Raw genomic sequence first — 17,030 nt, 5'->3', positions numbered from 1 at the left:
AATTCCACAACACTTACCCAAGGGCCCAAAACATGCATATGTATGTGTACGCAAGACTTTGCACATGTATATGAAAATCTGTCAGAACACAATTCATTATGCGCTTTAGTGAGCATCAACATTAACACTCCTTCATTCCAACAGTTCTCTTTCTTCGTCACGGAGGAGCAACAGTTTAGTTAATACAACAGCCCGCATTCTACTGTTGACATGTTTATAGCTTCTACTTGAATAACAACACATCTGGTTTAATAGCACAGACATTCGAAGGTAATGGTTAAGCTCCCAAGTGTACTTTTTACACCACATAAGCATGCACAACTGTATGTCTGCTTAAGGACTGATCTGCGTGGAATAAATTTCTGGCCATCCAGGCTGTCATCGTTTAGGCTACTCGCGCTCATTTAGTTCCAGACTTGTGTAGCTTTCTTTATTTGGAACATTTAATGCAAAACGTGAATGAACAAAGACGTTTTGGACAAAAAATAACAGGCTCATGAAAAACAATTGCCTCTGAAATGCCCAAAAAATGGTGGCTTGCTCTGACTGCGGCAACAGGCTATTACACAATTACACAAATTAAAGCAGTTTAGAAATTATATGCTTGATTAATGTTGCAAAATTGCTAATGCTTTATTGTAACTACATTTGGTTGATAATGTTAAAGAAAACAATCTGCAATGAAAGCACAATTGTTGAAGAGACTCGTATCTGAGCTCTTCACTCTATAAGTGCGAAGCTGTACAAGGTAAGCTACTGAGAAAGTTTACTACATGAGAAAATCCAAACATTGGCATATTATATTTTATTATATTATATTAGGTTTTCAGTTCATTATTTCTAAATGGTTCGATACATATTTTAATACATTTTCGGCCAAAAACAGACACTTTTTATTCATTTTGCCTGTTTATTCACAAAACCAAAGTGATTTTATGACTGAAAGTGCACAAATGGATGTTCTTGAAAAGGCTACCCTAGTCGTTTCTGAAAATGATTGTCTTTGCAAATATTGACATCATGCGCATTTATAGTTTGTGTTTAGGGAGGTGTAGATTAGGGCTATACGATATTGGAAATATCTAACATTGCAATATTTTGTAACTCTGCCATATATATTGCAATAGGAATGCCATTTCTCAAGATGAATATCTCTATTTGGAAAGAATTGATTACTTTACATTAAATAGGACGATTCGGTTTCATTTTCTGAGTCTAACAGTACTCAGCTGAAACGATATGTTGTGCAGCCATAGTGTAGTTTAAAGCAACCACAAACAAATACCCAACAGTAGCAGAATGGATTTGTGGATATGACGCATCTTTTACATATGGCAAATTCTACATTGGCACCAAGCCACTGACAGCATGCTATCACTTCCATACAGATACTTTTACTAAAAAAGTGACAGCACCAAATACTGGCCTGGCATACATAATACAACATTTTGTTCTTTTCAAGAATGAGTGAATGCAGATTGTTTTGGAAACGTTATTGTGCAAACATGAAACTTTACACAAACTTAAAAAAAAACATCTCCATTTTTGGCTGCTTTGTTGTGTAAACTTAGCCTTCGAAAGTCGTAAGTCGTGGCATGCGTCTTAGATTAATCTGCAAAAGTTAAATAGAAATACGTCTATTAGTCTACACAACACCAACATTTTCAGTGCCCTGAAACAAAACTTTAGGCATAATGTGCTGCAAAGTGAAAAAACCTAAAATCTTCGCCAATGCCTGGTAATGCTATCTCAATTAGGCAACCAGCATAGATGAATTAAGAGTTACACATATTTTTAAATCCACCAGAGTGTCCTGTCTATTTCCAGAGCTCTAAAAAAGACTTCATTCGCATGCTTACTACATTCTTGATGAATTTGTGTATCCTGTGGCTCTGTCTATGTTTGTTTACCCCACTACATGTAGGTGTGGCATATGAATTACATTTTAATCCAGTTTTCCCGTTTCCATTTTAAACGATACATGCAAGGATGCAAAACTTTTACAATCCACCAAAAAAAAAACCTGTTGCCTAAATATCTTTTCATGTTCTGCAGAAAAAAAGTCACAAAGGTTTGGAATGACATGACGTTATGTTTTTTTGGGTGAACAATCTCTTAAAGCCATGTCACTAAACTAAATAAAAAATAAAAAATCAAGGCTGAGTCACAATGCAGGTATGCGTGCTTTGAAATTTCCCTTGTGAAACAAAATTCCAGACTGGCAAGGCTTCAAAGATTCAACGGTTATTACAAAGAACCAAACACCCCTGAGCAGTTAAAGATAACTGGTGGAAAGATTCATGATTAATGTAAACAAATAACATGGCGTGATCCAGAAAAATTAGGTATGCAAATGTTTATGGTAAGTGTGGTTTCTCTTCAAGAAGAAATTACAGAAATGCTATAGTCTAGAATTTCACTTTAACTGGATTATGACTCCTCCTGTGATGGCAGAGATGTTTAATTGGTTTTCTAAGAAGGCTGGTGAAAAGGCACAGGTGCATGCCAGCATTTAACCTTTCGCTCTGATGAACAGCAACCTTGGACAAAAGACCAAGCGTGGGAGAAATGCCCAAGTTCTGGTGGTTAAATACAAGAGGTATTTGAGGTCTTGAACACCTTAAAAAAAAAAAAAGAAAAAAAAAAAAAAAAGGCTGCACAATAGATTGTTTCAGCATTGACACTAAAGGTGCACATCTTCAGTAGTCACATTGCAGGATGTTCAATGTCAAGTCGATTATTGTTGACCAGGCACCACATTTTAGAATGCATGTCGTTTGTTGAGTCTTTGCATCTATAATAGTGCGAACGTTTATCATTTGCATGTCTTAAAGGCCTGTAACTTAGTATTTTAAGTAATTCAAGTCAGTTTAAATCATTATGCAACAAGCGATTTTGTAGATTAGTTGTATTTAATCATTTATACAAAGACTCTAAAGTGTTACTTTACATTAAAGGACTCGTTTTTCTGTACCTCCAAAAAAAGACTCTCCAAAAAAACCCTAAAGCGGTGTTTATTTCAAAACAGGCTCACTGGCAATATGTGCTTAAGGCTAAATGAATGCTTAAAGGCAATATAACACCAACCACTTTTGTTCCCCTTCCCACTAATGATATTTAAGGAGACATATTATCGACAAATAAAGAATTATTTCCATGCAGTTATTTGCACAACACCAAACAAATACCACAAAACAACTTAACCGTGTCTATAATTTCTAAATTGTAATTGAATGCATTTACATCAACTTTTTTGTTGTGGTCAGTTTGCTCGGTAGCTCACCATGTATAGTCATGTTTTTGTAATACAGATAACTCAAGTTTGAATCTGCTGAAGTATGGTTTCCCAAAAGAGATCAAATTCAATGTAAGATCAAAGTAAAACTATGTGGTCGCAGTGCACTTTTCTCTTACGTTGGCAAGTCATTTCACTCGGCGGCCATCTTTAAAACTCCTCTCGGGCAGTATGCTAGGACATTCTGTCTAAATGGGGACATGTCAAATTCTCCAAAACCTCTAAACTTTCAAATCAAACAAAATCTGCATTTTTTCAGGTTGTATGAGCGAATGCACAAGTGCACTCGAAAGAAACAAGATCATGACACCAAACTCATTTATGTCTGTTCTACACATTGGCTGCGTCCGAAACGGCATACTTTCATACTATACAGCAGGGGTGTCAAACTCAATTCCTGGAGGGCCGAAGCCCTGCACAGTTTAGTTCCAACCCTGCTGCAACACACTTACCTGTAGGTTTCAAACAAGCCTAAAGGACTCAATTAGTTTGATCAGGTGTGTTTAACTAGGGTTGGAACTAAACTGTGCAGAGCTGCGGCCCTTTTGGAACTGAGTTTGACACCTGTGCTATACAGTATGCTAAAATCAGTATGCGAGGCGGGAAGTATGTCCGAATTCATAGAATTTGAAAAACAGTATGCGAGAAGTACCCGGATGACTTACTACTTTCCGGCGAGATTCTGGAGTGCGCATCCCATGCACGCTGCGCTATCCCATGATGCCCCGCGAGCGAATTCATGAATGGGAGTAAAGCGACGCAAATGATGCAGGTACGTCACGTGACTATGTCAAAATGGTGGATGCAGTACGTTCGAATTCCATTCATATTTTTCACATTCATACTGTATAGAACGTACTTTTCTAACGGCCGAGTAGTACGTTTAAATTCAAATACAGTACCCACTGAGTAGTAGGCAGTTTCGGAGGGAACCACAATCATTCTCTGGATAATGATCATCTGATTGCACTGCTCTACTGAAGTGATTCACAACTTGATCATGATGGCGAATCTCCCCCGGAGAAACATCAGTCTATAGTGACTGATTCGCCATATTGACCGTAACACTTTTCCCCATTCAAAACAATATAAGTGACATGTCTTGTGTAATCTATAGTCTTTGTCTGTATGACAAATCTTGCCTTCACATAGACAAAAAGGAGGTATATCTAAAACAAAACTTCCCTTAACCAACACATTTCAGGAGGACAAAAATATAGACAGCGTCCTCCAGCAGACTTGTCATCTAAAACTTACAACAAAATATACCCAGAGCAACATTTTTTAAGTTTCGCAAAATTTTAGGCTGAAGCACATATTTCTAATGAGCCTGGGCTGGTGTATTTTATTAGCATCTTTGTTGCAATGGATTTATCTATCCTTGGAATTGGCTCGTTTTCTAAAAAAAAAAAATATTCTTTCCATTCATCTGGTGAAATTGTATTAATTTTGCAAGATATTACAGAATAACAAAATAGTGAAGTATATAAAAGATAAGACATGGCATTCTTATGTGACAATAATGTGCTAAATGAAAGTTGACAGAGGGAACTAAGCGAATCTATTTCGGAAACATCGTAAAGTAGATTTCCTCTGAAAATGACACCAAAAACCAACCAGCATGGCAAAAATAGAGGCAATTGGCTGTAACAGTAATGGAAAACCATGGCTTCCATCAGCTTGTCTCCGTGTGACCTTTGACTCCTATTTGGCATGTGGCTAACTTGAGCTTCTTTACCCTGTTACAGCTGTCTGATTGTGCTTTACACTCACTGATATACGCTCTTCTGCACTAGTCAAGATCATAGCGTTACGTCCCACGGCTTGTTAACTCCTTCCACAACTAACAAAACATCTTGATTTGGTACAAAGGCTGCGTGTTCAATAATAAATCAAGATCTTAAAGATGATGCCACTTGAAAACAGTCATGCCAATATTTCAACACTACATACCAAGCCAAAGGTATTGCACAAAACCCTGAAGGGAGACGTCAGAGCGTGGGAGAAGAAAAGCTAAGACCCTTACACACCATGGAGGACTCATGCTGTTCCTGTTAACTAAAAGGGGGAAGTAGATCTCATTTCCATGAAGATATGCCTCATCAAGAAAACAGAAATGTTACCCTAGGTTATACAATGTCTTTCAAAAGCATGTTGGACAAGGCAAGAGCTGGTGTAACCCAAGGCTCGATTCATAAAGCAATGAATCTAAAAGATCAGAGGTTATTTGTTCTCTTGTGGCTGTTAAGACATGTCGCTTTAGGAGGGGCTTTAACGTAACAGCTAATCTACAGTGATAAAAAGCATGTTGAACTATGCAAACTAATTCCGGCTAAACAGTGGATGAATTACGAGAAGTAAAGCACTCTTGATTTATTTTCAGGGTTAAAATTAACACACACCAACTGCCTAATGCAAATAAAAATGGCTCTGGTTAGTAAATTAAATTACTAAGCAATTTATTTATTCGATTAATATACATATAGATTATGAAGTTCCTCATGGAACATAATCAGATTTAGGGGTGTACAATATTGAACAGAAATCATAATGAGTGATTCAAAAACGACGGATTTACTTGGGTTATACCCTTGATTTAGAGATATTATGCGATTACTAACACAAATATAATACATCTAAAAAAGAAAAAAAATACCACAGATATTTTTGAATACTTGCATAATTAAATACTTTTTGCAAATGTATTGATATACAATACTACAAACAGTTAGACTGCACATCACTAAAACAAATCCTTAAAATTATCTAACATTGCGATATTTTTTTTATTTTGTGATATATATATATATCAATAGAAATAAAATACAATTACTAAATCACTAGATTTGTTGAATATCTATTTGGAAAGACTTTATCATTGTAGATTGACTGGAATGAATCTGTAAATTATCATTAGATAAAATAATACTGCATAGTCTTTGTTTTTTTAAACAATTCAATCAAATTAATTGTTATTAACTTTTCAATGTTACAAACGGTACGATTTATTAGGCCTGCATGCTTTTAAAACCCTCACACAGTCACAGGCCTCAAAAAACTCTTGCAAAATAATCAATTAAAACCCAGACTCAACATTGTGTACAGTCGCGATATGTCTATTGCAAATTATCACATTGAGATATCAATGCTGAAATGATATATTGTGCAGCCCTAACATACTGCCTGCATTAATAGTTCACACAAAACTGAAAATTTTGTCATCGTTTACTCGCCCTTCAATTGTCACAAAGCTTTTTTTTTCTTCTGTTGAACAAAACAATAAGTTATTTAAAAAAAATAAATCACTTGAGGGTGAGTAAATTAAAAAAAATTTTGGGTAAACTACCCCTTTATTGCTTAAATAAAATGTATTGGTCAGAGATAGGACAAGTTAATTGTCTTTACAAAAGTAAATTTCCATATATAAAATTGATATACATTTATCAAAATATAATTTAAGCAAACATTTATAACATTTTATATTTACATTTATAACAGGTAACAGTTCTTCTAAACCTGTGTAGTAGTCTCATCTCAAACCAGAGACTGAGGAAAATATTACCATGTTGGTTCATATATTGCATGCTGCTAAGGTACAATAAAAGAAATCTTCAGCAATCAAACTGATGATATGCAGTTTGCTTTGGAAAATTTATGATTCCATTCATGCAGCTTTTTTTGGAAGCAATCTGTGCTTTTTGCAATCAAGAGTTTACAAAATTGCAACAAAGTTGCTTCACACACATGAAGAAACAGCCTGAGCTGTGCTTGGAAGTTCAAGAACTTTTTTTCTCTTTAAATTGTTTTATCACCATCACTGCACAAATGTGCTCAAATCAACAGACTTGAAAAGTTCAAAGCTTTGCATAATAATGTCTGCCTCTTTCTTTGTGAGTAAAGGAGGCCTCTTCCTTCTCAGCAGCATCCAAAGGGTCAACATCTGCCTTTTTCAGGCTTAAAAGAAGACATCAGCTTGTAGCCTAAGGCTGCCAGAAATGTCCTGCCTGTTGCTGACACACTGGAACATGATAATGTGAACCGACCTTGGCTTTATATGAAACAAGTTATCAAACAGGCCCTGTTTCTACCATGTTTTAACATTTGTTTTCAGTGATCCAAACAAAAGAGGTCATGGCTGACCACTTGTGATTGTATTTCATAGAGACCCATCCCAGACCTATATTTCATCACACTATACATCACATTCAGATGAGCATTCAGTCTGCAGATGTCTGTGTGACCCACACATTTTATTGAATGAACAAACCAACGTTATGGTTTTGATCATAGCAGGTGTTATTGTATGCAACACAGCAAAATATAAATACCTTGTTTTGACATGCTCTCACAACATGTCCTATAACAATCACGTTCGGTCAAAAAACCGAGGCCTTGTCCACAAACACGAGTATTTCAAAAAACCACTTTTTTTTTTGTTTTGTTTTTGCAAAGTTTGGTCCTTCGTCCACAAAAAAATGCAGTATACGATAACTAAAACCAAAACTTTCTAAAAACTCTGATCATAAAAAACAGGGGTCTTGCCTCATGATGTCAGTGTGCATGTTGTTTTGTACGTGTCCTTTCTAATTGGCCAACGCAGCTTTTTTCAAAGACTTTTATCACCACCTCTTGATTCGACATGCCCTTGACAAGGTGCATTGTTGCATTTTTACTTTTTTAACAGGGTGGGAAAGAAAAACTTAATTTATAAAAATACAAATGTCCATGGCCTGAGAGTTGCAAATACTATAGAATATACAAGACATGTCACTCGTATAGTTATGAATGGGGAAAAGTGTAACAGTTAATGTGACGAATGAAGCCCCGCCTACTAGTACAGGAGCCAATCATTTGTCGCTATAGACTGACGATTCTCCAGGGAGAAGCTCAGACCAGATGTTTGCTTTTTTCTAAAGTTTTGTGGTCAACAAACGCACTGGACTCTCAGCGAATACTTGCTTCACAGACATACAAAATACATCATACTTTTAAATTAGGGTTGAAAAAATTCAGTTCTGGACGGCCGGTCTCCTACAGATTTTAGCTCCAAATTGCCTCAACACACCTGCACGGATGTTTCTAGAAAGCCTAGTAGGAGCTTGATTAGCTAGCGCAGCTGTGTCTGATTGGGGTTGGAACTAAACTTTGCAGGACACTGGCCCTCCAGGAACGAGTTTGGCCACCCCTGTTTTAAATTAACTAACTATACTTGAAAACAAACTTTTTTTTTGGTTTTGTGATCTGTACAAAACGAACATGATGTACAGTCAGTCCTGTCAAATGCACATCACATGACAGCCACTACTCAAAGCCCACAAACTTGTAAACAAAGAGTTGCTTTCATTTCTGGAGGAGATTCGCCAACAAGACCAAGTTGTGGATTACTTATGAAGACCACCACTATCTGACGATCATTGCTCAGAGGATGATAATAAATAACATGGCCAAAAATGAGGTTGGTGTCGTGATCTCGTTTCTCTTGAGTGCGCATGCGCATTAGCTCGGTGACCTGAAATAAAACGTAGATTTTGTTTGATTGGAACTCCTAGAAACAACTTACGCGACAGTTGTTGTTAATTAAATTTTATTGGTGTTTTCAAATATATAATGTAAACGTAGGCTTGGCAAACAGTTTAGGAGAATTTGATGTTTCCCCATTCAGACAGAATACCCAAGCATACTGCCCAAGAGGCGTTTCAAAGATGACCGCTGAGTGAAATGACTTGCCTTAAAGGGTTTCTGACAGTAGTATTTTGTGGCTGTCTGAACTAATTGATTATATGACTCTGTACAATAGAAAAGCAACCTGAACAAATGATTCTTCCACAGCTTAGAGCATGTTTATAACTGTATTTATGGTGTAAATCATTTTCTGTGTTCACACTAATTTTAAAGACACTGCAGTTGGATAATTATAATTTACAAGTCAGGTGATTTCTTAGTTCCTTTACCATAAAGCCTACACACCGGGTGTGGTCTGTCATTCATATTGACGACATGAATGTTTTAAACATCCATTGTGCCATAATGCTTCCTGAGAAAGGCTGCTCAAGTCTGTGCGTCGTGTGGTTAAGGTCACATCCACCTCACATCATGACTCAGACTCAGCGGGACATTTTGAAACAGGTTGGACTGGCCACGTTCAACTGGGCAGGTTCATACACCTGGATGGCATCCAAACATGTAGCATGCTAAAAATCCAGGACATAAAAGACAGACAAGATCCCACAAGTGACAAATGACACAATCAAAAGCGAAACAACTTGATGCCACTCAATTCATATACCAGAGCCAACACAACACATCTTGTCTTAAAAAACAATAAATGATTAGCTTAAAAGTGCAATCTAACACAATAAAGCTAGCTCAAAAGTTACAGGCTGATAACATTTCAAAGTAAAGAGGAGGGCTGGCATGTATCCAAGCAGGTCACAGATATCCCAATATAGGGAGATGAGCATTAAAGCAGGCCGCACTGCTCCTCAGTTGGCAGAGGATACAAGTTGATATGAATTCATCTTCACTGCTGCATACGCTGCCGATGGGCAGAGGCAGAACGCTGAGAAACACAATACAACTACAAAGACAACAGGACAGTTTAAGAGAAGAACTTGAGTTGGAGATAGAAATATTCATATTCCCATCTCTCCTCCCATGCTGGATTTTGATTAGTTTCTATAATTCCTGCAGCCCGGAAATAGTTGAAGCTCGCCAAATTGTAAAAGAATCTCATAGAGCCCACACATTTTCCATACAGACTGGAAAACCGGTGCGTCTGTTATTCAGATTTTCCTGTTTCTTTATAATACTAAAACGCTGTTCAAAAATAAATCAAACAAAATAAATAAAATCACCACTGACATTCTTTCCACAATATATGCATGATATTCCTATCTCGTCTGATTTCCATTGAAACTGTAACTAAACAGCAACAAAACAACATGCTCTTATGTAACATGTGAAAGTAAATGCGTCTTTAAAAAAAAAAAAAAAAGTAAAATGTGACTTCTAAAAACCTTCTTAAAGATAGTTCATCTAAGACTCCCCCTCAAATGGATATAAACCTGTTATGAGTTTCTTGATTTGATGAACAAAAAAAAGATATAGGAAAGCTAGAAAAATTAATACCATGAAAGTCAAGGATTACAGAATTCATGCTTTCTTCAAAATTTCTTCTTTTGTAAACAGAAGAAAGAAGCTGAAAGGTTTGAAACAAGTGAAAAGTGAGTAAATGATGATAATTTCCATTTTTGGGGTGAATAATTCCTTTAAATGGGATAATATTATTAATAAATAATAATATTTTGCCAAATTCAGTCTAAAATATGCCACGATTGGCATTTTATCTATGCAAATTCTCTGATATTCAATATCATGAATTCTTCTGATATTAAGAAATCAGCATTGACTCTGACCTAAGATAGCTAGACGTGTGCTTAAACTTGAATCAATGCATATGTAAAAGGATAATAATATAAAAATACTACAGCTATGGAAACAAAATCTAGAGGGTATGTGTAGTGCCTGATTAGGCAGATGCCAACATCACCAGACTTCATTGAGTACTATTTCTAGTGAATGAATATTTGTCTTCCTCTGTCCCCCTTAAAGTCTTTGCAGTGTAGCGTGTAGTAAATCCAGGAAGGCAGCTGGAAGTCATCGTTAATTCAACTTTCCATGAATCCCTGAGATACAGGGGAAACTCAAGATGAGAAACACATGTGAGAAGAATGGAGACAGGGCTGCCAGTTGAACTGATAAAACGAGAATAGGAAAAGTTCAAGCCTGATCCAAACCCCCACGCTGACCACGTCTGTGCAGGATCAGGGGGCTAGAGAGGGCAGAAGGGCTGCTGACGTGACTGAACTGAGGCGGATGAGGGCAATGACAGTGCCACTGCTAATCCTTATGGTATGATCACTAGTGAAAGAATCTGACCTCAGGTCAGAAGTTCAGCACTTATGTGGATGATTTATCACCGGGACGCTGATTTTAATGGCACGAGGAAAGAAAATTAGCCACTTCTCAAATTGCACGTTTAATTGCTAGTAGTTTAGGTTTTATCTCTGTAGTAGATCTGGTTGATGACAGAGAAGTAGTAGAGCTAGAAATGATGGCAAAGTGATTCAAAGGGCAAGGTTTTAAGTAGGAGGTTCGATTGCACTGTGATCTGCTTTGCATTACTGTGCAAGCAGTTAAATAAATGAATATGAATCTAGCTGAGGGATGGGAAGTATTTATGATACAAGTACTTCAAATACGCTTTTTAAATACAAAATAGTATTTTATCATTTGCATTAGATAGGGTTGATGAAAACGGCTTAATATTTCGTATCAAGATACTTTAGTGTCTTGTATTTTAGTATTTTAAAATACTTAGTAAGAAGTCTACATGATTACATAATAAAAATGCATCCTCTGATTGGTGCTTTATCAATTATTTGCCAAGGCTTGAGATCAGAACAGAAAACGTATTAATATTGAAGAAGGGTGTCAATGAATGGAGTATGAATGGAAATTGTGCAGCAACAAAAACACCTAAAGATGGTGTACTGGTTTATGCTAAGGGGATGGAAACACAAAGAGATACAGTACTATGTTTCAACTCATTATATGCATTACATGTTTTTTTTTCCAGTTTTTAAAGAGATCATCTTCAAGACAGGACTTTCTGTTTGAAATTTGTACAAAATTTATACTAAAAATATACCACCTGACCCAGCCTGAACACAAACCAGCGACCTTCTTGCTCAAAAAGTAACTAAGGTTTCTGAATACCTACTCAGGTAATTTTCTCTCAAAGGAGTAAGGTTTACGAGGTGTGGACAAGCTGACTTAAATTTTGCTGCTGTCAAACATTGTTTGCTTACCTAATTCTGTTTAATAGTGAAGAGATTGATCAAACATGCCTATTGAAGGTTTGCGAAGAAACTTCATGCTCCCTTGTAAAAGTGTTTTATAGTATTTTTCAAAATACAAAATACAGTATTTTATTTTGATACATTTGTGGCTGCTGTACTTTGTAGATTATTTTGATACATGTAAAAATTAGCTATTTGGTATTTTACTTTAAAATACATTTCAATGTTTTTTTGCACATCCCTGATCTAGCGGATTAGATGTAACTGTTTACCAAAGCTACACATGTATGCAAAATCATTCAAATGTGTTGTTTTGAGAAGATATTGTACTTGCACTGTTGGTTGGTTTGGAGTCTGGTGTCAGCCAATTAAACAAACAAATACAAATCTAACTGAATACCTGTTTACTAGAAATATTATTAACAAAGTTACAAAAGTCACTAAAATGTTTCGTCATTTTATGGGGTTTTAGAGATGCCTCAAATTAACTGCAATTTGCTTTTAGTGCCAGAAGACTAAATAAATAAAGTAAAAGTAAAGCCAAGCATTAAGTTTGTAAAGCATCAAGTAAATTTAGAAAAGCTAAATAAAACACTATGAACTTAGAGTAAAGTACCCTGTAGTTGATAACAAACACACACACACACACACACACACACACACACACACACACACACACACACACACACACACACACACACATACATACATACATACATATATATATATATATATGCCACAACTTGCAATTTCACATCTCTTATAACATTTCAAATAGTATTTTAAGATATAGCCTACATGTATACAGTATATGAATGTTTCTTTATGCATATTTTCTTATCTATTATTCCATCTGAAAGTGAATGAAGGCTGGTTAATCTGAAAGTAAGAGTCATTTTCCAACTGTAGAGAGTTTCATGAAGAAACTCTTCAGCCAGTTTAAATGCTACAGTATAAAAGAAATTCACATTCAGGCTTATCCACAAACAAATGACCCTCAATGAATGGGAAAACACTCATGAAAAGTCATGCAATAAACCGAATTCCAGCACATTTACACACATCATGTGACAACACAGACTTTTCTCACGGCCAGTTTTCAACTTACCTGCTTGAAATCGGCCACAAAAGTGATCAGAGTCCCGTCCCCCTGTTTAAACTCCACGGTGATGGAGTCCTTCTCGCTGTCCGCCTCCAGAAGTTCATCCGTGATCTGTCCATCGGTCAAGCGGACCCTCACCTTCAGCTCAGACGCAGACCCGCGAGCTACCGACAACACCGTGAGCACTAAAACCACAAGAGTTAACCGAACTGAACCCGACCAAATCCACCACGCAAACATTCCAGATGATCCTAAAACCCAAAGCGCGAGTTCAGAAGCACTATCCACGGGAATAACAGTCGACTCATTCCACGAGACCCCCTCAAAACATCACAGCGGCTCCACTTACACAACTTCACCCATATTTTGTGGAAGCTGGATACACCAACGAATTCATAAAGTATTTTAAAGCCGGTCTAGAGCCTCCTCACGTCTGGTAAATAAACATTGGGGAGAGTGGAGTACGGAGCGTCACGCACGGAGTAATCTGCTGTTTTCACTCGCCTCGCGCCTCTCATTGAGGGAACTTTGATTCGGGAGCTCACGCTGACTCGTGTTCATGCCTCTACTGACGAGTGCCTTCATTCAGCTCTTCACGCTGACTTCTGTCTTAGTTTCTGTTTTTTCTGCTCTTGAGTTTTTCTTCTCTCTCTCTCTCTCTCTCTCTCTCTCTCTCTCTCTCTCTCTCTCTCTCTCTCTCCTAGTAATGCGGATTCGTCACTTCCTTCATTATCCAAAGTGCAGCACCCAGCAGTCCAACGGCCTCCCAAAGTTTCGCAGGCAGCACTCGGAAACTCTTAAAGGCGTAGCGCCCTCTCAAATAATGAATGTAGACCCTGACCGACAGTACTCATGTAGACAGCTCCACATAAACTTTTCTAGCAGTAGCTGCACTTTTTATACAGTTGGTGATTGATGTAATGCAGATTGAAAAAATCTGCTTATTGAGAGGATACTAAATTTGAAACAAATAATTGTTTTTCATCCCTTCTACCATAAACAAAATAAAATTACAGTGAACATAGCCTAGTAATTTTTTAAAGAAAATAATACATTGAATAGCCTATTCATTAGTATTGGGCAAAGATTAATTGCGATTAGCTAGCTTATTATAACGTTTGACTTATTATGTGTGTATTATATACAGTATAGTTATTATGTGTGTGTGTGTGACAGAAACAAATACAAAACAATTTTTACAAAGGTATTTCAATTTATATATAATTTGTATCATACAAATACACTACAAGTCAAAAGTTTGGGGTCAGTTTTTTTTTTTTTTAATAAAACTATTCTGTTCATCAAGGCGTTATTTGTTAAATGTAAAAAAATATATGTGAAATATTTATTAACATTTTTAAATAACTGCTTTTTTATTGTATGTAGTTTCAAATGAAATAATGACTCTAGTCATTATTGATTTTATTACTATTACTATTAATAAAAATAACAAAAATAATACTAATTTATATAAGAGTGATTTCTGATGGATCAAGTGACTCTGAAGGCTGGGGTAATAAAGCTTAAAATTAATCATTAAAATCACTGGAATGAATTATTCAATTAAATAACAATTATTTTATAGTGCAATAACATTTCACAATTGTATAATTTGTACTGTATTATTGTTTAAATAAATGCAGCCTTGGTGAGCAGGAGAAACTTATTTTAAAACATTTAAAAATCATACTGACCCCAAACTTTTATAACGATAGCGTACATATCTTATATTTAAATGTAAATAAACATTTTCTCAAGTATATGCTTTCATGTGTGTATTTATATGTATAATACATATACACAGTACACACACCTGCAGTGGAAGTCAGAATTATTAGCCCCCCTGTTTATTTTTTCCCCCAATTAGTGAGATTATTTTCAACACATTTCTAATCATAATAGTTTTAATAACTAATTTCTAATAACTGATTTATTTCATCTTTGACATGATGACAGTAAATAATATTTGACTAGATATTTTTCAAGACACTTCTACAGCTTAAAGTCAAATTTAAAGGCTTAACTAGGATAGGGTAATAAGGCAAGTTATTGTATAACAATGGTTTGTTCTGTAGACTATCGAATAATATATAGCTTAAAGGTGCTAAATCATTTTGACCCTAAAATGATTTTTAAAAAAATTAAAAACTGCTTTTATTCTAGCCAAAATAAAACAAATAATACTTTTTAAAATATTAAAAATATGTCAAATTCAAAGGCAGGGCTAACAATTCTGACTTTATCTGTAAATTATGTTAAAACAAACTTTTATTTTGGATGTTATCAATCACAATTAATATTGCACAACACACATATATATGTGAAATTGTATGATATGATTTTACAAAATATTTATAATACTTAATTTGTGGGTCACTAAAAATGTAATCAAATTCAAAATCTCATTTATCATCATTTACTCACCCTTGACTTGTTCCAAAACAGTTTGACATTTGTTGTTCTCTTGAATGCAAAGCTGTAATCATTGACATCCATTGGAAGAGAAATATATACTGTGGAAGTGAATGGTTGCAGGTTTCCAAAATTTTTCAAAAGATTTCTTTTTGTGTTCGACAGAAAAAAGAAAACCATCTAATTTAAATTAAATGAGCATATTTAATGTAATTTTAATTAAATAAAATTGACATTTATATAATGTATTAGGATATTTATGTTATATTATTTTCATTTATGCACAGAATATTATTTTTAATTTTTTTATCTTCAAAGTTTTTAAAGGCTACTTTTGTGTGTTTTACAAAAGGTTTATTTTGAAAACAATTTAAAAACATAAATATTTTTAATGTTTGTTGTGTTCAAAATATTTAGATTGTTTTAAAAATGCATTTGTTCACAAGATGAGTCCAGCCACCATTTAGTTTCTAGGTTTCCTGTTTGTGTTTATTTGGGATAATTCACAACATTAAAGACAAAATGTACTAATTAAACTGAACATGAAATATCTGTGTGTTTAATTTTCTTCAGTGAAGCATTTGTTTTTTATATTTCATAATGCAGGTTGTCTGTTAATATTTTGTTTCAGTGGAACAAAATACATCTAATATCAAACTGGCTTAAGTTAATGCTGTCTGGTAAAGTTAGAGAATATTCTGACAACGTTTAATGTATATCAATATAGCAATTATTGAAGTAGTCAAATAATTTAAGCAAATATTTATGTTTTATATATCTGGATTTTATTATGAAATGGAAACAATGCATTGCAGAACAGTTATGAGAGTTGAACAATTGATGTTTTTCAAAATTCTGTTTCGTTGTATTTACATTTTAATAAAATATATCTGAAACAAATAAATAAAATAGAAATGGGTGTTTTTTCTGTGGAGTTAGTTTTTGCTTTTTAAAGAAAACTTAAATGGGTAAAATATTTGAATGCATTTATGGAAATAAAGAAAAAACAGTAAAATCTAGTTGGCTATTCTATAAAAATATATTCTAAAATCCAGATAAGACTAAATGTGTGTATAATAGGAAAATACAAATTAATTAATTATTATCTTATCATATTCAGTTGCAAATGACATCAGATACTCTTTGTGATTTATTTAAATATCCAAACGTCAGTTGTTTTACATTTCTCACAAAAAAAAACTATTGTCAAACCGAAATATTTATCTAAAACATTAAAAACTTACATTTCATTGACCTTAAAACATTTTTGCACTTCATGTTTTACCATCTGTGAAAAGTAAATCTTTGCCTTCTTTTCTTTGATTGGCCACATTAGTCATATTAGCATTAATAAACCTGA

The 17,030-nt window shown here is 34.9% G+C and overlaps 1 protein-coding gene across 2 annotated transcripts in view; it reads right to left on the bottom strand.

The window, feature by feature from the left end:
- Positions 1 to 13,870, bottom strand: part of oafa (OAF homolog a (Drosophila)) — a 37,736-nt gene extending 23,866 nt beyond the window's left edge. For both annotated transcript variants that reach the window (XR_012390834.1, XM_695363.11), the window contains exon 1: positions 13,265 to 13,870. Coding sequence is in view for 1 of the 2 variants with exons in the window: in XM_695363.11 (XP_700455.3) it covers positions 13,265 to 13,498 (234 nt within the window). In the remaining variant the exon portion in view is untranslated. The remainder of the gene's footprint in view (positions 1 to 13,264) is intronic.
- Between the last annotated feature and the right edge of the window lie 3,160 nt (positions 13,871 to 17,030).

Source organism: Danio rerio, chromosome 15 (genome assembly GCF_049306965.1).
Source record: "Danio rerio strain Tuebingen ecotype United States chromosome 15, GRCz12tu, whole genome shotgun sequence".
NCBI lineage: Eukaryota > Metazoa > Chordata > Actinopteri > Cypriniformes > Danionidae > Danio > Danio rerio.
Note: the sequence above shows the minus strand (reverse complement) of the source record. Positions and strands in the feature narration are given on the sequence as shown.